The 19,691-nt window shown below is 44.6% G+C and overlaps 2 protein-coding genes across 4 annotated transcripts; one reads left to right on the top strand and one right to left on the bottom strand.

The window, feature by feature from the left end:
- The first annotated feature begins 787 nt into the window (after nt 1–787).
- Nucleotides 788–5,225, top strand: zgc:112001 (uncharacterized protein LOC550384 homolog). 3 transcript variants are annotated; one of them, XM_035618294.2, is made up of 2 exons: nt 788–916; nt 2,117–5,225. In XM_035618294.2, exon 2 carries the CDS (start codon nt 2,167–2,169, stop codon nt 3,010–3,012), a length of 846 nt encoding a protein of 281 aa, XP_035474187.1. In that variant the 5' UTR covers nt 788–916; nt 2,117–2,166; the 3' UTR covers nt 3,013–5,225. The 3 variants fall into 3 exon arrangements, with proteins under 3 accessions (XP_035474187.1, XP_035474189.1, XP_035474188.1); XM_035618296.2 differs by having other exon boundaries at nt 790–871; XM_035618295.2 differs by lacking the exon at nt 788–916 and adding an exon at nt 1,037–1,175.
- Nucleotides 5,226–7,598: 2,373 nt separating this feature from the next.
- Nucleotides 7,599–12,750, bottom strand: gstt2 (glutathione S-transferase theta 2). Its single transcript, XM_035606003.2, has 5 exons — nt 12,514–12,750; nt 10,855–10,942; nt 9,520–9,670; nt 7,878–8,054; nt 7,599–7,786 (listed from the first exon to the last, which is right to left on the bottom strand). Exons 1-5 carry the CDS (start codon nt 12,635–12,637, stop codon nt 7,640–7,642), a joined length of 687 nt encoding a protein of 228 aa, XP_035461896.2. The 5' UTR covers nt 12,638–12,750; the 3' UTR covers nt 7,599–7,639.
- Between the last annotated feature and the right edge of the window lie 6,941 nt (nt 12,751–19,691).

Below are 19,691 nucleotides of genomic sequence, written 5' to 3'. Positions count from 1 at the left end.
ACCAGCCTCACGTCAAGAGAGGATTTTGAGACTCCGTCTAGATGTGCTGTCATTCCCTGACAACTACTTATTAGAACGGTACCGTTTTCCGCCCAGTCCATCACATACGGCAGCTTTCTGTACAATGTAGGGGACGCAGAATGCGTTGGCAAAGCGGCCGCCCTGCACACTGGTCAGAAAGGTGTCCCTTGCCCTGAAAAGGCTCTTGTGTACCCTGGCCACAAACCTCCAGGGATCATTGGGATCTGAGAGTAGATCACGTCAGAGTTCAGGTTTAAGTTCAACGTTTTTTAAACCCTGCTTCCTGGGATAGGCCATTGGTTTAAAACTAAATAATCATTACAACATCAATATAGGTAACTCTCTTCTTTCAATAAAAGGGAAAACTCCAGAGCAGAAGGTGCAGATAATGCATCTATTATGCTGGTTGCCAACCGCTATTAAAAATGACGAAGAAGAATGTACGATGCTTTTTTCGTGCCCAGGCCTCGACTATAGCTCCACTAGCAGATACAGCAGTGCTTAGCTATCAACGTCTCTGTGATTGGTCGGAAAGTCAGAGTCGGCTCACTCCCTTCAACTTTGTTTTTATTGTGTTAGAGATACAGAATTCTACCTGACAACCGCAATTAACTTAACTCTGATTGGTTCCTTTTTTCACCAAGGGAGGCAAAGCTGTCTCGAGCCTCTTTTGATCATGATAGATTCAAGCCTTTGATGGCTGGTTTGATCTCACACAGTAACGTCAGCCACCGCACCCAGTCATAACCTGAACGGAAGTGCACTATATTAATTCAGTTAGTACACACACTTGTCTTCTCAAGTGTTGCCTCCCCTGACGAGCCAGATAGTTCCCTCCCCACTCCTTCCGGTACCTGCAGCAGTGTTCCTGCGTTGTGCCTGGAACAGGTTCTGGGTACGGAAGCCGAGAAGGACCGTGCTTGCAATTCTGTTAATGCCGTTATCTGGAGATAACGAGTAATTATCTTGTCTCGAATTAGTTTTCACGTGATATTGAGATCAAAACTTGTTATAACGAAATATTAACTTGTTACCTCAAGAAAAAAAAGGTTGTTTCCTCTTATAACTTATAGCTAATATTTAACCTATAAGACAACAGGAGAGCCACGCCAGCATAGATGATATCTTGACAGCAGTAGCTGAAAATGTCAGAAGTAAGCATTGATGAACGCATCAGAGTGTATTTCAACACAGGCAGAAACTGCATTGTTTCTTTCCATTCAAGATAATATTCAGATAAGTCCTCGTCATTACAGGCGACTGTGACAGGCCAGTGTCGTCTTCGTTGGTTAACGCACGAGAGGTGCAGATTAGCTGGACTGCGTTTTACTCTAGGTTTGGTTTACGAGGTTCAGTCACAACTAACTGATCAGTAAGTTAAGGCACAAATGTATATATTATATGACGTGATAACACACGAGCTCCGGTATGGGAGTCCGACGCACTCACCACGAGGCCCGAACCGCAGCGTTGCAGCGCTGCCTGCTAGCAGGTCTCTTAATGTTTACAAGCTGAACTCGCAGTGTTGTGTGGTGCGGTCCGCTGACGTTGAGGACATATTTGCTGATTTTTACCAAACGTGGATTACCTTTAGAATCGAGATAGCGGCTTTTTTTTATTTTTTATTCTTGGCTTCCGTACCTGGGCGACTGGGCTCCATGTCGGTGATGGTTTCATTTCCCTCCGTCATTTTCAAATTAAACAACGTCATAACAACTCCCTCTTAGCTGTTTATTAATTTGTGGCAATACTGTTGGCTACACAGATTTATTCATGTAGGATACTGTGCCGTTTCGTGCATATATGCATTTTAACATGTTCATTTAAATTCTTTCATCGTTATGTGTTATAATTCCTGTTCTGTTCTGTTATTCGTGTTATCTGTGTTATTTTTGTTCATTCGTACAAAAACCCCAGGCCTGGTTAAGTTTAAGACAAAGCCCCGTCCAAACCGCTGATAACATAATTAATCAGAATTAGAATGAGGAACACAAACAACATACTTGGGGGTTTATATCTAACAAGCCTTTTCGACACACACCATACATATTAATGATGGGTGGATGTAGTAACCCTTTCCGCCCTGCCCTCGCAGCCCCTCGCCAGCAGGGGGTGCTGCAGCGCTGCCTCCAGCGTCCCTGCGCCATGGCCTCTTTAACCGTCACCTCGTCGGCCCGGAGCGTCGAGGAGCATCGGAGGTCCTGCTCCCTGCGCTTCTACCGGGCCGTGCGGGACCTGAAGCCGGTCTGGATGCTGGAGGACATGCGGACAATGGAGACGTTCTACTCGGAGGAGGACGCGCGACAGAGGAACTTCACCCCGTCGGAGGCGCTGCTCTACGCCATCGTCCACGACCACCGGGAATACGCGCGGTTCCTGCTCAGCCGGCACACGGAGGAGGCGCTGGCGAGGCCCGGGGAGCGCGTCTGCTGCTGCCCGCCGTCGCACCTGACCACGGCTGTGCGCTACGACCGGCGCTACATCCTCGGCCTCATCCTACAGGAGTCTCACCGGATGCCCAGCTCGCCCTCCAACACGAACCGGGCCAGGTGTCTCCCGGCGGAGGGCGGCAGGACCCCCCTGCATCTGGCCTGTGAGCTCCTGCGGCCGGAGGCGGTCGTCCTGCTGCTGGGGAACGGGGCGTCCCCGCACGCGCAGGACCAGATCGGCTGGACCCCGCTGGACGTCGTGCTGGAGAAGCTCCGAGAGTCCGTGGAGGTGAACGAAGGGGAGAGGAGGCAGTGCCTGGACAACCTGCTCATGTTCATGCCGAAGGTGCACTTCAAACTGAAAGCGGCCCTGGGCAGAGAGCCGGGCCGCTGGGGCAAGGTGCTCGGCGAGGAGACGTACGAGTACCTGGCAGGACGGAGCCCGGCACCGCTGTTCCTCTGCGCCATGCAGACGGTCCTGCAGCAGCTGAGCCCCGCCACCTTCCCGGACAGCCTGCACGGGCTGCCCATCCCCTCCTCCCTCAAGCCGCGGCTGGTGTAGCGCTGTTGGACAGCAGGGACAGTTGGAAGGAACCAACAGCCATATTCCCAGGCATGGATCTGTCTCAGAGGAGCTGCTGATTTAGATTTTTAATTTGAGTTGCATCAACAGCAATGTGAAAGACAGCAATCTTATAGATCGTTTGAAGAGAGGGGACTTGAAAGAAATAGGAATCCAAGTGTTGATCTCATTTGGCCTTTTTTTGACCTTACAATGCCATTGGACACGTTTGTAGATAATTATTCCTTCACAATGAATTATTAAAGACATAAATATTGGGGGTCATACTTGGAATTTGTCCACTCAACAGATTGTTATTAGTTTTCCTCTCCACTGGCAGCACATGTACCTGGACTGAGAGCTAAGAGGTGGACCTTAAACGGATGGTTCAGTGATTTTGAAGTGGGGTTGTATGACTTACCTATGCATAGTTAATATGTAACCTTATGGAGATGGTGATCAGCGATGTCATTTGACGGAGTTTGGAGGAGAAGTGGAAGAAGCGTAAGTCCCAAGACTGTCGCGACCTGGCTCTTAAGGCCATGATGACAAAACAAACAACACACCATTAAAACAATGAAATCCAATTTATTGGACAACTTCAACAACCCAAAGTCTTCACTAACTCGTCTATGGAGTGTGTCTGTATGTAGACGTTATGTAGTGTGGTAATCTCTCCCTCTTTTTATTGGAAGTTCAGTCTGGGTCATGCAACAGCAACATGATTCCACTCATTCATAAATTAGTTTATTATTTGTGACCTTACTCTGTCCCTGATGGGATCCTGTAGAACAATGACTCTGGTTTCCAGTGATCTGATTGGCCATTATTGGGGCTGTTGACAGGTTTTGATCTCGTATCTGGAACGTAACCTGCTCTGGAGCAGGCTAGCCGTTCAGCATTGGTAACCATGGTGATTTATCCCAGTAAGAAGAGAACTGGCTTCGTAGGACGGAAAGTTAAAGCTGAAGTTACCTGAATAAACGCAAATCCTGCTTCGTAAGATGGGCCCTGGTCTGAAACCGAAAACCTGGAGGTCAGGTTCAAACTCAAGAGTTTCTTAACCCTGGGGTGTATTCCAGACAACGGGTTTTGTCTTTTTTATCTCCTCCCTTTTCCTGAACCTGAACCAGCTGATGAACAATGGCTTGTCCCCAGGGATCATCAAGGAGGAATTCTTATGTGACTGATGTAGAAATAATTTATTTAATGATGATATTAGAAATGATATTTTGTTCAATTTATATTCTAATCTTTGACCAATCATTAAGCAGCTGACCAGATCATGTTATTTTCACTTACAAGCTTATAAGCAATCTAAGATCTATCATTTCAACCACAGAACTTGAAATGCCAACACATGCTTTCATCTCATCTCGCATCGACTTCTGTAATGCACTCTTCTCCTCACTCAATGTATCTGCTCCTGACCAACTTCAGGTCGTCCAAAATGCCGCCGCACCTTTAATCACTAGGTCAAACAGATGATCCCACATCACCACTGTGCTCAAACCTCTTCACTGGCCCCCTGTCCCTTAGAATCCACTTTACAATCCTCACTCACCAAGCTGTACACGGCCGGGCCCCCTCATATATCTGAATTGCTTCACCCCTGTAGTCAAATTCGCTCCCTCAGATCAAACTTGATAAACCTGCTTTCTGTTCCACACACAGGCCTTGTGGTGACCGAGCATTTGAATCAGTGGCACCTTAATTATGGAACACCCTGCCAGCCACCACGACCCCATACCTTGTCATCATACTTTAAACCATATTTGGCAAAATCACTGGAGTATTAAGTACTTCCAACTGCAAGGGGTTCTCAAGGTAGATAACTCCATCAGTGACTGTTGAGAGAAAAGAAAAGGAAATGGAATAAAGACACAAACACTCACAGTTTATGTAGCCCCCTCCTGGGGGGCGACTGGCCCAGGTGAGCTCCCTCCAGGGACGCACCCTCTCCCACCGGTCTCCCAGTGTTCTGGCTCAAAGCTGCTGGGCCTCTGTGAGAGGGGGGGGGGGGGGGGGTGGTGGCCTCTGCCCTCTTTCTATAAACTGAATTTAGGTCAAATGTTAATCTACAAAACAGAATATTTAAGGACATTTGTGTGTTGGAGCAGCATTCGGCTGGCGGTTACACAGCTACTACAAGTTGAAAAAAACACTGATATTTACTTTGTAAATATGTGAAATGATTAAAACTATATGCCTTACCTGTTTGCACTATATATTTTTAAACTTCACTTTTAGCTGTAGCCACGTTCTTGTTTGTGACTGGGACAAAAAGAATCGTATAACATTCCACTGATTCCAGTTGTGAGCAATGGGAGATAAAATGTCTTTAAGTTTTAAATTAATTCACTGTTTCATTCAGTCTTACGTGTTGACTCGGACACACATTGACTCCGACGCCAACTGTCTCTTATCAGTTGCAACTGCGTGGCCCTGCTTTCTCAGAATGTGCTAATTTTCTCCAATGTGCTAATTTTCTCCAACTCTAATGACATGACGTAGGAGGTCCTTGTTTTCTCCCCGGTCACCATGGTGACTTGTAGTATCAGAGCTCAATTGAAGATGTTTTTTTATAGTGGCCTGGAATGCGCATAACTCCGAGTGAACATATTTAGAATCAGAATGGATTGGGCAGATTGTCATTCGTCAGCCCAGAAATGATAAAGAGAAGGATGATGGTTCTCATGAGTGTGTTATCATTAGTTTTGACTTCGCTGTTGTTGTGTTGTGCTTTTTTTTTTTACTCAGATTCCTTCATGTTCTGGCTCCACAGAATGGATGGAGCATTGATCCACTTTCAAAGTGGAATAGTTTAATTCCAGTCAAACATCAACTTCCACCTGCGGGTGTGTGGGTCAATGTCTATAGTCTACTATCTGCTGCAATCTGCGATGAGGATGAAATCTACAAACTCCCTGCCCTCAGTGACAAAAGGTTGAATAGAAATGTCTTACATTCTCTCCTTAAGTCAGCAAAAATAAAGATTATAGTTAGAGCTGCTCAGGTGTTCAATGAACCATCTCTTAGTGATGCTGCTATAGGCCTAAACTGTTGGGGGAACTCCCATCATGCATCTCTCTCTCTCGCTCTCTGCTCCCACGTATTTACATTACATTTCACTAAATGTGTTTTTTCTCTCAGGATCCAAATCCGACACTACTTAACTGTGATCTTTTTATCCCAACCTATTTATATATGTTAACACTATTATTATTATTATTATTATTATTAATAATAATAATAATAATATGTAATGTCAGTATTATCATTAAAAAAACCAATCTGGCACTTTTAAAACAACTGTTATACAAATGTTCTCTCTCTCTCTCTCCTCTCACCAACAGAAGTTCTGGTTCTGTAAGAGATTTCTTCCTGTTTAAAGGGAGTTTTTGTGCTGCTTACTGAGAACTGTTTGGTTTCTCAGTAATTTGGAGACAATGAGACGATGTATGTGATGATTGGCTCTTTAGAAATAAAATTGAATTCAATGTAATTACAGAGACTGGAACACATTATTGGGATTAAAGGAACTTAGTCTTACTTGTCTGATAGACTTCAGTTTGTAACGTTGACGACGTCTTCCATACATAGAAAAGTCAGTCATTGAGTTCTTCGAGGTGTCTTGTTAGTCACAAGGCATATTATCCCCAAAGGATAAAGCGGTGTAGATAACGGATGGATTCTTATATCCACAACCTTTTTTTCTTGCTTCAGTAAAGTAGTTCACTATCTACAACCAGATGCCGACACGTGAGGAGATGATCGGCTGAACTACTTGTGTACAATATCCTATTATTTCTCAGGGGATTTAATGACCAGAATGACAGATTTTGTTTAAATTATTATTCTTATTTCTGTAGAAAATAAAAAATATTGATACTATATATATATATTTTTTTTTATTACATCAGGGGGTATTCATAAAACATGCCTAGTACACCCAGGACTCATGATGCCTATAACCCTATCAACGTGTCATGATCGATCAGATCAATAAAGTTAGATCACAAATCAATCAAAGTGATTCCAACGAGTAGTTTTGTCGTTTGTGTTAAAGACTTAGTAAAACAGAAAGACAAACGACCAGACACGCCTGTGAACTCCACCATCATCATCTCAGTAGTTTCGTCACATGGACACCTCCAACCTCTTCCCATCAGATGGTCATGACGAAGAGGATTACAGCACTGTGTGCGCAACTAACAATTATTTTCATAACCGATTAATCTTTCGATTATTTTTATCGATTAATCAGTTAGTTTTTAGTTGTTCAGTCCATAAAATGTCATAAAAGGGTGAAAAATGTCAATTGTGTTCCCCAAACCCCAAGATAATATTTTCTTTTGTCCACACACCAAAGATATTCAGTTTACTGTCACAGAGGAGCAACGAAACCAGAAAATATTCACATTATCATAATCAGAGATTTTTGGCGATTAATTTAGTATTTGATTACTTATGGATTAATCGATTAACTGTTGCAGCTCTGTGTGCAAAACTCACACAAGTATGCGCATATTAGTTTGTGGGGTGATTCTGTGGAATGGACTAGAGGAAGAAATCAAACAAATAAAGTATTTCAATTCAAATTCAATGAGCAATCCCCATTATGATGTCATAGCTTGGCTTTGCGGCGATCTCTGACAGCGTACAGGATGGTGTGTGCCAGTTCGAAGGCATCGCCGACTGCTGACTGAACTCGGCTCCTCCACCTCTGCAGCTGAGGACGGTCCTGTAGTACGTCCCTGCCCCCTCCCACTGGCTGTAGAGACACAGGTTACAACGGGTTAGCAACAAGGGGGGTCGGGGCTCACTGTGTTAGCTGACCTGATCCACGTCACAACCAACCTGACCTGCATGAGCTCGCAGATGGCGAGGAGATCAGCCACGGTGATGTCATCACCACAGAGGAAAGGCTGCCGGCGAAGGAACATGGACTCCAGTTTATCCAGAGTGTCATCGAGTTGAGCCAGAGCGCGTGTCAAATGCACCGCGTCCACCGGAGAGCCAGACTGAGACGGGAGGAGCACCTGAGGCCGGGAGAGACGCCCGTCACTTCAACACTAATCAATCGGACTGGGTATTGATAATCAGATTGAATCCTTGCTCAGTGATTGGTCGGCTGTGAGCAGGTGAAAAAGTGGGCAGAGTTTTACCTCATGTATTAGAAACTTCAGAAGAGACTATTCTGACTTTTCATGTTTATTCATGTTTTTTTGTTGTGATTTTTTTTACTTTGCTGCCACGTTGTCATACAAGATATAGATGAAGAAGAGTACAGGCTGTCGGGGAATTTCTCTCCTCTCCTGAGAACCTGCAGACATGAGTGTTCTCACGCTCTGTGTGAGGTCATGTTATCTGTGGCAGGCCAAGCAGTCGGTGGGTAGCTGAAGGCTGTCGGGGCGTCATAGTTGCAGAATTGAGGCTACGTCTTGTAAGACACATAGTGGTAAATATAGAATATACTCCAACAGAGACAGAGCGTTACTGTGGAGATCGCCATTTTGTTTGTGAGATGACGACATTAATCAGACATAAATAGGCAGATGTTTTTTTGGACACCATGCACTGACCACCTGTTGACCTGTGTATCGAACCAGAAGCCTCCTCGATATTGAGCTCTTATAATAAATACTTAAGACATCCACGGTCTCCGTCTTCCTGATTCAACTGCATCAACTTATCCATTACACAGGCTATACATGCATACATATACAGCTACAAACTTATAGGATAAAAATGCAAGATTCCAAACAAAGGGAGAGTATAACTGATGACTTACTTATAAAAAAGTTAGGCTGAATTCAACCTTGCAGCCATCAACAAAACATACAGTGTATAGCACTTGTCTTTAGTAAGCAGTTGTTGAAGTAAGAATTATAATATGTTGCTTTCATTTTATACACATCCATACAAGGCAAATGTCCTCAGGACATTGTCCTGCAAACAAAAACACTACTCTCCGCAGTGGAGTTATCATCACATCCTGCCTCCTTCGTGCTCCAACCCAGACGCCACAGACTGTGAGATTTTCACACTGCTGTGAACATTTTTGACTCGGACAATCTCACACAGCGTCCGTCATATGTGAAAGGCAGAAGTCCAAAAAAGGGCATGGATGCAATTTTGTGGACATGTGAGAGTTCATGTGTGAAAACAGAAAGTCATACAAAATGTTGTGTCTGTGTTAGAAACCTATATAAAACAATCCGATGAGTCTCAGACATCATTTCAGCATTTTTTGCAGATAGGCTCTGATGTGGAAATTTTTATTTTTACACGTGTGAATTAATTAAACAATGCAGAAAAGATGTGCATTTATGTTTAAGTAAAAAAAACACCTATATAATCAAGTTCTATATATTTGGTTGCATTTGTGTTTTATTTAAAGTAATAAAGTTTATGGTTAATCTGTAAAATGTCAAGCCTCAATTAAATTTCTTTGGTTTCATCTTTTTTTGAAATACATATATTGGCCGACATCTCTCTGTGTACCTCCAGTATGAAGACTTTAGCAGAGTGTGGTCGTGTGTTGCTGTGATGCCAGGCTGTGTATTCGTCTACTCGGGCTCGTCTCTCCGGTTGCCGTGGATACCAGTGCTCTGGAACGTCATACTTGGTGACCAGGTACTTCAGGATGGCATCACTGCAACACACATACACACACACACACACACATACAGACAGGAATGATGGACAGCACTTCAAACATCTCTCACATAAGGAAACCTCCCAAAAAGTTTTGTTAAATGGCAGTTGAAAAGCAGTTACTGTGCTAATACATCACATTCTCCTAATAATTCAGCTGTCTTAATAGAAATCTAACAATAGCCCTGTACCCTACAACCCCGGAACTCCTCTACAACATTCCTCATATACTCAGAATGACCTGATTCCTCTGGAGTGCATATTTAAATTACGTGGGGGAAAGACTTATTTGCTTGGTTTTATGTTATTTCTCCATATATGAGAGAGTTACTGCAAAATCAACTCACATGAGAAATGAGCATTGTCCAGTATTCATGCTTTACAACACCACCATCTAGTGCAGCACTTTGCATCACAACATCACAAAAAATGTTCAGTGTTACATAAATATTTATAAATTGTATTTTTCTAATTGATTTTCCCCCTGAAAATCAAGACAAAAGACTAAAAAGCACTTCTTTTTTAATCTATTTAATTCATGCAATGGTGAAAAAATCGGCTTAATAAATGAAAAACTAAAATAACGTTTCGGTATTTCATTATTTTTGGTTTCGGCCAACAATTTTCATTTCGTGCATCCCTAATTATTTGTTAAAAATGGTGCTGTTCAGTGTTCAACAATGTTCTGTGTACAGTCTGAGAAACAAATCATTCGTCCATTCTACTCCTCGCTGCTCGGAGTCAGAAATAATAATAAAACTTAACACTGCTTATAATATCGCCAAAGAAGAGCGAACAGCTACAGAATTTGGGTCCCAAATCATCCTCATGAAAAAGAACCTTTATTCCTGTTTAGAGTTATTTACATGATGTGTTAATAACTTACCAATGTATATGGGAACTGTCAAGTAAATGTATAATAGGTGAATTATGCGATACCAAAAAGCACAGTAAACATTATTTTGTGCACCTAAATGAAAAAGTTAGTCTGGAGCCAATCACAATCCAAATGTGTCTCAACCGTCCCCTCGTCTCTCCACTTTAACAGCACATACAGAATCATCATCATAAATGACTCGTGATAAAGTGACGGTGGTGAGTATGTCTTCATGCTACTACAGTGGACTTTTTATTTGATGTGAGTGAGTCAAAGTGTAGGAGTGGGACAGTGTGAGCGTGTACCTCTCTGTGAGGACGAAGCCCCCGTCCACCACAACAGGAACCTTCTGCATGGGGTTCAGCCTGGTGAATTCTGGACTCCTGTTCTCCCCTAGAGCCACGAACAAGAGGGTGAGCAGCTGAAGTCAGACACCATTCAGAGATCAGTCCGGTAAAGTTGGAAAGATATTGACAGATTCGGACTTTCCGGTTCAATAACTTGTAAACGAAACGTTCTATAAACACAAGCGTAGCCTCTTCCCAATCAGAATTGTGTACTCAATGAGCTACAGTAACAAGTGACCTGAATTCCGGGCTGGAGGAATAACATGTGTCTCTATGTGCAGCAGCAGCGAGACGGGTGTGAGCCGAGTGCCCAGGGACCGTCTGCAAAGTGCATCGCCGAAAACACAAGCGCCACAAAAAACTCAATAGGTTCACTGCTCTTTACTGTAGTGTTACCAAAATCACCACAGACAAAGATGAACTTCCCATGGTCACACTACAGCGCGTATTTTGGACAAAAAATGCTGCAGCCTAATTTTGGTGAATTTTTATTTGAAATCATTTTAATAACTTCGCTACTGTACATTGCAGTCACCAAAATCACCTCAAACACGATGACCTTCCCATGGTCACACTACAGCTTTCATTTTGGACAACAAATGCTTTTGGACAATTTTGGTGAATTTCTATTTGAAATCATTTTAATAACTTCGCTACTGTACATTGCAGTGATCAGAGATCACGTGGTCTGAGGGTCCTACACCACGTTAACGACACGGACGTTTAGAGAATCAACAGAAAAACATGTCAACGGTACATTTATAACACATTGGACCTGACCGGGGCGTTGTTTTACAGCGTGTCCATGTGCACAACTGACACGTCGGTCAAAGTTCTCTGGGGCAAAGGTCACGACGAATGAAAGTCTACAGAGCAGGAAAACTGAGATGAAACCGCGGCCAGTCTGCTCCCTGGCCGTCAGTCAGTCAGTCGGTCGGTCCTACGGTCAGTCAGTCAGTCAGTCGGTCGGTCCTACGGTCGGTCGGTCAGTCAGTCGGTCGGTCGGTCCTACGGTCGGTCGGTCCTACGGTCGGTCGGTCAGTCAGTCGGTCGGTCGGTCCTACGGTCGGTCGGTCAGTCAGTCGGTCGGTCGGTCGGTCAGTCAGTCGGTCGGTCAGACGGTCGGTCGGTCCTACGGTCGGTCGGTCAGTCGGTCGGTCCTACGGTCGGTCGGTCAGACGGTCGGACGGTCAGTCAGTCAGTCAGTCAGTCGGTCGGTCCTACGGTCGGTCGGTCAGTCAGTCGGTCGGTCGGTCCTACGGTCGGTCGGTCCTACGGTCGGTCGGTCAGTCAGTCGGTCGGTCGGTCCTACGGTCGGTCGGTCAGTCAGTCGGTCGGTCGGTCGGTCAGTCAGTCGGTCGGTCAGACGGTCGGTCGGTCCTACGGTCGGTCGGTCAGTTGGTCGGTCCTACGGTCGGTCGGTCAGACGGTCGGACGGTCGGTCGGTCAGTCAGTCAGTCAGTCAGTCAGTCGGTCGGTCCTACGGTCGGTCGGTCAGTTGGTCGGTCCTACGGTCGGTCGGTCAGACGGTCGGACGGTCGGTCGGTCAGTCAGTCAGTCAGTCAGTCGGTCGGCCCCCTCGGGTCCCCTCGGGTCCCCTCGGTCCCAGCTGCTCACCTCTCCTCAGAGCCACGGTGTGCACCTTGTGTGGGATGTCGGTGCAGTTGAGCAGGATGTGCAGCGCCCGGCAGGGCTGCGACAGGAGGTCCAGATACACCTCCACTGGCCCGGCTGTTGCCATGGAGACCCGGCTGCTTCCCAACGACTGCCAACGGTAAATAAACAGACGCCAAACTTCGCTTCTCGACCGTCGTCACCGTCGTCGTCTTCTTCTTCTTCTTCTCTAACGGCGGTTGACGTAAATGACTCATTACCGCCACCTTCTGCTCCGGAGGGTGGAACAGCGATCAAATCCAAGGGGCCAACAGCGATTAAATCCAAGGGGCCAACAGCGGAGAAATGAAGCCTGTGCGGAAGTGCTATTGTAGTAACTCACGGGAGGCTTCTTATTGCTCATTTAAGGCTTTTTATTTTCTTCTTGGAGAACACATGTGCTTGTCTATAGGGGAAACTCAACCGTAACAACACGGGGGCGCTGCCACCTAGTGGACCAGCGGATTAACATTTCAATTACTCTGCACAGATGTCACATCCCCCCCTCATTAAGTAGGTTATACACAATTTTTCCTAGGAACATTCTAACAATACAAACACATCAGTTTCTTTTCCTGTTATATTAGGTGTCAATATTAAGACCACCTTATTAATGAGTCTCTTTCCCTTAGTTCAACTGGAAGTCTTTAAGATAACTGGGCAACTTAGTTTCCCTTTTTGCCCATCTCTTCACTGGACTTTTGTTTGCCACAGCTCTTTGGTCTGCATCTGAACCTCCTACAGCTTCTGTTGCTGCTGGCCATTCCAACTGGTCACCACTGAGCACAACCTCCTCAGCATCCAGCCATGTTTCATCTTTTGTGTTGGGCTGAGCTGAAGCGGTCTGTTGTTTTTCATTGCCTCTTTCTGGTCTCAGGTAGTGAGCATGAATCTGATCCACATGTCTCCTCAATATTCTTTCATCACCCAGCATCACCTTGTATGACACTGGTCCTGTCACTGACTCAATGATTCCTGCAATCCACTTGGGTCCAAAACTGAAGTTCCGGGTCATCACTGAATCTCCTGTTTTAAGCGTCCTTAAGCGTCCTTTTGCCTTTTTGTCGTGATCTTTTATTTGTCGTTCTAGTTTATTATGCACTCTATTGTTCAGGTCTGGGTGGATTGAATCCAAAGTGCAACGTAGCTTCCTCCCGAGAAGCAGCTCTGCTGGTGATAGGCCTGTTGTAGTGTGAGGTGTCACTCTGTAGCTAAATAACACTCTGGCTACTTTAGCTGTCAGCGTGCCTTCTCGACATTTTTTCATCATTCTCTTAAATGTTCATACTCCTCTCTCTGCTAACCCGTTACTGGAGGCATGGTAGGGTGCAGAGGTCACATGATGGATACCATTCTTACTCAGAAAAACGTTAAACTCTGTGCTGATGAAACCAGTGCCATTATCCGACACCAACAACTCAGGCAGTCCATGGTTACTGAAACTGATACGCACTCGATTGTGGTGGCTGAAGTGGCGGAGTTCACTGGATACACGTCCATCCATTTTGAATGTGCATCTATGAGTACACAAAACATTTTCCCCATGAACGGTCCAGCATAATCCACGTGAATACGACTCCAGGGCTTGTCGGGGCAATCCCAGGGGTGTAACGGAGCTGGTGCCGGGACGCTGCGATGCTCCTGACATGTTGTACAGGCCTTTACCGTGTCCTCCACCTCTTTGTCCAGCTTTGGCCACCATACATAGCTCTAGCCAATGCTTTCATCCTGGACACTCCTGGGTGGCCTTGATGAAGTTGTCTAATGACACTTTCTTGGCCTAGTTTTGGCACAACCACTCTCGACCCCCACATTACACAGCCCTTTTGAATACTGAGATCAAGTTTCCTCACCTCATAAGGGGCCAACTCCTCCCCTTTTTCTTTTTCTGACCAGCCGTTGTGAACCATCTCTCGCACTCTCGATAGTACTGGATCTTTGTCTGTCCATGCTTCCACTTGATCAGCTGTCACCATTGTGATGTCAGAGCTCTCCAGCATGAGAACCCTCTCTTCCGACGTCTCCACTTCAGGTGTATCTGGCAAAGGAAGGTGCCTGAGAGTGTCTGCATTGCTGTGGTGTTTTTCTTCTTTATACACTATTGTGTATTCATAGGCTCTCAGTGTTACAGCCCACCTTTGGATCCTTGGCGACGCAATTTGTGGTACTGCCTTCATCTCATTGTAAAGTGACAACAAGGGCTTGTGGTCTGTCACTATATTGAATTTCCGTCCATAAATGTACTTGTGGAAGCGTTGTATTCCAAACATCACCGCAAGTCTTTCCTTATCCAGTTGTGAGTAATTTTTTTCTGCTGTGTTTAGTAAAACCTATGGGTCTTTCAGTTCCATCTGTGACAGTACGGCACCTACCCCGTATGGTGACGTGTCACATGACAGCACAATGTCCTAGTATGGATCGTAATGCACAAGCACCTGAGCTGACTGCATGAGTTCCTTTGATTTTTTAAAGGCTGCTTGTTGTGCGTCTCCCCACTGCCACTGTGTGTCTTTTTGTAGCAGTTTGTGCACCGGAGCAAGGACAGTAGACAGATTTGGTAGGAACTTGTTCTAATAGTTTAACAGTCCCAGATATGCCTTCAACTCTGCAACATTTGAAGGTGAGGGGGCCTCTTTGATCCCATGCTTCCCTGTTGGTACTCCACCCCCTCTAGCCTGTGAAGCACTAGCTGAGCCATTTGACCTACACACTTTTTGAATGTGACCAATTTTACCACACTTATGACAGGTTTCTTTAATAAACCTACAGTCCCCAGCCCTGTGCTGCTCACCTCCACACCTGTGACAAGCGTTATACTGGTGCGGCTTCTTAGTGAGGAACTGCTTTGTAGACATTTTGTGCGCTGCTTGAGGTGCGACTGTAAATCCTTTACATCCTTGCTGGCTGTCTCAATGGCTTGTGCGAGCTTCAGTGCTTTCTCAAATGTCAGATCCGGCTCTGACAACAGTCGGCGCTGAATGCGGTCATCTCCGATCCCACAAACCAGTCTGTCGCGTAGCATCTACCACAGCTTGTCTCCATAGTTGCAATCCACTGCTAATTTCCTTAGCACAGCAATGTATTCCATTACTGTTTCTTCAAGATTCCTATGTCTGGAATTAAATTTGAACCGCTGCACAATCTTGCTGGGTTTTGGGTTGAAATGATCCTTCAAAATCTTGACCAGTTCGTCAAATGTCTTTTCTCCGGGCTTGGCGGGACTGACAAGGTTCCTCACGAGGCTGTACGTCTGACTTCCCATTGAACTGAGCAATATAGCTTTCTGCCAACTTGCATCTGTGATCTCATTAGCTTAAAAAAAAATGGTGGAGAACCTCACAATATTCTTCCAACGTCTGCGTCTCACTGTCGAACGGAGCGGTGCTCCCTACCAAGGCTGTCGCCATGATTATTTTCGGAGAACGTCCAGTTCGTTCCTGCTAGCGTAGCAACTTAACAGAGTCTTACTGTTTTCTTGCATCCACACGAGGCATCAGCTGTAGTTTATCCTCGTCGCCATTTATGTAGTAACTCACGGGAGGCTTCTTATTGCTCATTTAAGGCTTTTTATTTTCTTCCTGGAGAACACATGGTGCAGCTGCCCACCTAGTGGACCAGCGGATTAGCATTTGAATTACTCTGCAAAGATATCACAGCTATAAACTGCAGTTCACTAGATGCCCGCTTGAGGCTGGCTCCAGAAGCGAGTAAATCGTAAATCTTCATAGAGCCCCATGTTAAAATGCCCAACTTTACAGCAGAATTAAACATGTTTACAGCCTGGTTCAAAAAACGGTTTTGGTCCCAATGGCTGAACCCCCCTTCGTGACAACTGTGTGTGTGTGTGGGGGGGGGGGGGTATAACTCCTCCATTTATATTATATTAAGGTTTTAAATTCTGCTTAATTAGGGGCGTGTAAACTTGATTGACAGGTGACGCCGCTGTTTGCTCGTCGCTCGGTGGCAGCTTTGTGTCACCTGAATTAATCCCCGCTCAGTGAACGGGACTTCTTGACCGCCTTGTCGGAGGCTTGCGGAGAACATTTCAAGCTACTACCGGATGAATAATCCGCCTGCTCTGCAGTCAGTCGTCCCAACAGAGAAGTCCAGGAAGCTTGCGCTCCTGTTGTTCCGTCAGTTAAATGATGGTGTTGTTCTGTGTTTGCATTCATTAGCGGGTGTCGGTGTCTGCGCTCGGTAGCTGCTTGTTAGCTTAGCTCGCTAAAAAGCTTCTCAGCCAGCTAGCTGGGGTTAGCCTTGAGCGAGACTCCGGCTCTGCTGACGAGGCGAGTGGGATCAACACGACACCGACATGAGCTGGTTAACAGCGTGTGGATGGTAAATATGGTCCACCATGTTAAATACGAGCAATGCAATGTTAACGTGACATTAATGCAACTGTCAAGGTACATTAAGGTGCAAGTGTTCCCGTCACATATCAGCATTGTTTCAGAGGACACCGTTAACGTAGAGTATGCAGTGTGTTCTGGGTTGTGATGGAGTTTTTTTATTGCGCCTGTATCGTAACTTAAAATGAAACAGAAGAACACAAGTTTAATTCATATCTTTTACTAAAACCGACACGATAGATAATTAGGATGCAGAAACAGACTTGTTGTGATCGCCTGTGACGAGGTTTGTCTGTGTAGTTTTCCTCCAGATGATCCAGACAAACTGGACCAGTGGAAGCTCAACATGAGGCAGAACTGAACTGGGCTCATCTCTTCAGCACTGACCCCAGGTCCACATATGGTTTGTGAATAACTTAATGGTCATATTTTTCCCAAGTGAAACATGAGAACAAAGGTGCCCGTTAGCTTTGATGACAATTAAATATTCTATACATACTGTACTGTAAATTCACTGTGTTGGTAGAACTCTGTTAAATCTAAAACTACATTCAAATACAGTTGAATATCTACAGAACACAAGCACACAAACCTCTTTATTTACAAACGTGTCTTACTTTTTTTTTATTTGTGTCTTTGTTATTAGGGAAGGACCTGCCTGAAGGAGTCCACTGTGTTGACCATGTTCTGTCTCCAAGAGCAAAGAAGACAAAATAATCACTCAGTTCTTATCATTACATGTACTGTTACACAGCTTTTGAAATATATTTAAATCACACAAACCTGTTATTGCTTCAGGTTTTATCTGTAGTGTATGAGTTATTTGTCAATTAATAGTCAGATTTGAATGTGAAATCTCACATATTCAGTCAGTATTAAAGACACAAATAGTTAAGATATAAACATAATTTATTAACCAGAACCAGAAGTTATTGATTAACTCTCAGATTTATTTTTAGTGAAGGTACAAAACACAAAAAGGTGGACAAAATTAAAATTATAGAACACATTTAATATACAGACTGGGCCTGTGCAAGCAGTAAAAGCTGAGCTCAGAATGAGCCCAGAGCTGCAGAGTCCATGTGGTGGGAGGAGGAGGGGATACAGTGTGGGACTGTAGGGGAGGGGAAGAGCAGAGGTAATAAGCGTTGTAGCTATAGTTGGTATTTTTTATCAACATTGATGACCATAAAATAAACTCAACATTGTCCATGAAAGTCAGGGACATGTTTAGACTTAACAAAGTGTGTCCTGAAGGCCAAATTCAATAGCAGTGACACTGCCAACTATAGCAGTTACAGGTCCCCTTCACAAGGTGCTGGAGGTGAGTATGCTGCAGGTTGTCTTCATGTGGACCAGCCTGATGCTACTGATCTCCCTCAGGTTGTCCTCACCACAGTGGATGATGAGGACGTCAGCTGCTGCTCTTCCTCGCGGAGTGGAAACAGAGTGGAAGAAGACTTTTCCATCCCAGTCCACCAGCCAAACACAGCACGCCAAGGTCTGCAGCTCCCTGGACACCTCAACAGACAAACTCATCACCACGTCCACATTGTGACTGTAGGATTAAAATTAATAAATGAGTGTGATAAATGCTTCAGATAATGAAAAATGTGAAGTCCACTAAAGACTGTAGCTCACATTTTTATATTGACAACACTGTTATGTCACATCTGTAGGATAAAATGGAACTAAAGAGCTACATCTCAGAATATAGACAGTCACTAATACTTTATTATTAGACAGACTATATAACTGTAAAGTCAAGCAGCCACGACTGGTACTGGTTTGTTTTGTGCAGCTAGTCGAAGCATTAAAGGTGAACTGAGCAACAACCAATGTGCTGGAAGTAATAAACATCTTGTAACAAATATAAAAGTGCCTTTCTTACAGTCGTATTCAAAGTGATAATCTCATACAGTAATGTCTATAGCAGTAAGGTAAGGAGGAGTACCACAGACTAATGTCAGTGGGAAAACTTGATCTGTGCACTGTTTACAACTGTTTCTTGTTTGGTGTATGTGTTTGTCCCTTAAGGCCAAAATAAATAAATAAACAACAATAATAACTAAGACTACAAGCCAGTGTCAATAAAACATTTACTGTATGCCAAGAACACTAACCATCACATGTAACTTCTGTTTAGTTAACGTTTATTTAATTTAATTTATTAGAATCAAAATATAGTGGCGCAAACTACCACTAATACAAATAAAAAAACCCATAATTTTTAAGACTTGTAATTTCAGTAACAAATATTTATTTCAAACGTTGTTCCAGTGTTACTTACCACATGTAACGTTGGCTGGGATGACTGGTACCGGAGCTCACGTTACCGCAGTCAGTACCGACCTGGTGCAGCCTCGGGCCGCGGCTAGCCGGCTCGCACTTAGCCTAGCTTATTAGCTTATTAGCTTCGATGTAGGTGGGCACGTTTCAGCGACCGATCTGCATTCGGCCCACCTCTATGTCCATATATGGATTAGCCGGGTAAGGGAGCAGTCGATCCCTGCCAACATGGCGACACCCTTCCTTCATATGTGATCTGTCTTGATTATAATCTGGACATCCTATGATGGGGGGGTGGGGCTGGAGTCAATCCCAGCGGACATTGGGTGAGAGGCGGGGTTCACCCTGGACAGGTAGCCAGCGTATCGCCACATACAGAGATCCACATTCTTAAAAAAAAAAGAATCATAATTCATAAGTTAGATCTTAATTAAGAATAACCTATAGCAGTCAGATAAATTTAGAGGAGTTAAAAGTACAATAGTTTCCTCTGAAGTGTAAGGG

This window comes from Scophthalmus maximus, chromosome 18 (genome assembly GCF_022379125.1).
Source record: "Scophthalmus maximus strain ysfricsl-2021 chromosome 18, ASM2237912v1, whole genome shotgun sequence".
NCBI lineage: Eukaryota > Metazoa > Chordata > Actinopteri > Pleuronectiformes > Scophthalmidae > Scophthalmus > Scophthalmus maximus.
Note: the sequence above shows the minus strand (reverse complement) of the source record. Positions and strands in the feature narration are given on the sequence as shown.

What these genes read in the sequence shown, in the direction of transcription:
- zgc:112001 (XM_035618294.2), top strand. Translation starts at nt 2,167, where the DNA reads ATGGCCTCTTTAACCGTCACCTCGTCGGCCCGGAGCGTCGAGGAGCAT.
- gstt2 (XM_035606003.2), bottom strand. Translation starts at nt 12,637, where the DNA reads ATGGCAACAGCCGGGCCAGTGGAGGTGTATCTGGACCTCCTGTCGCAG. An exon ending in CACCGTGGCTCTGAGGAGAG is followed by an intron (nt 10,943 to 12,513) that starts GTGAGCAGCTGG and finishes TCGTGGCTCTAG; the next exon opens with GGGAGAACAGGAGTCCAGAA. An exon ending in CCATCTGCGAGCTCATGCAG is followed by an intron (nt 7,787 to 7,877) that starts GTCAGGTTGGTT and finishes GTGTCTCTACAG; the next exon opens with CCAGTGGGAGGGGGCAGGGA.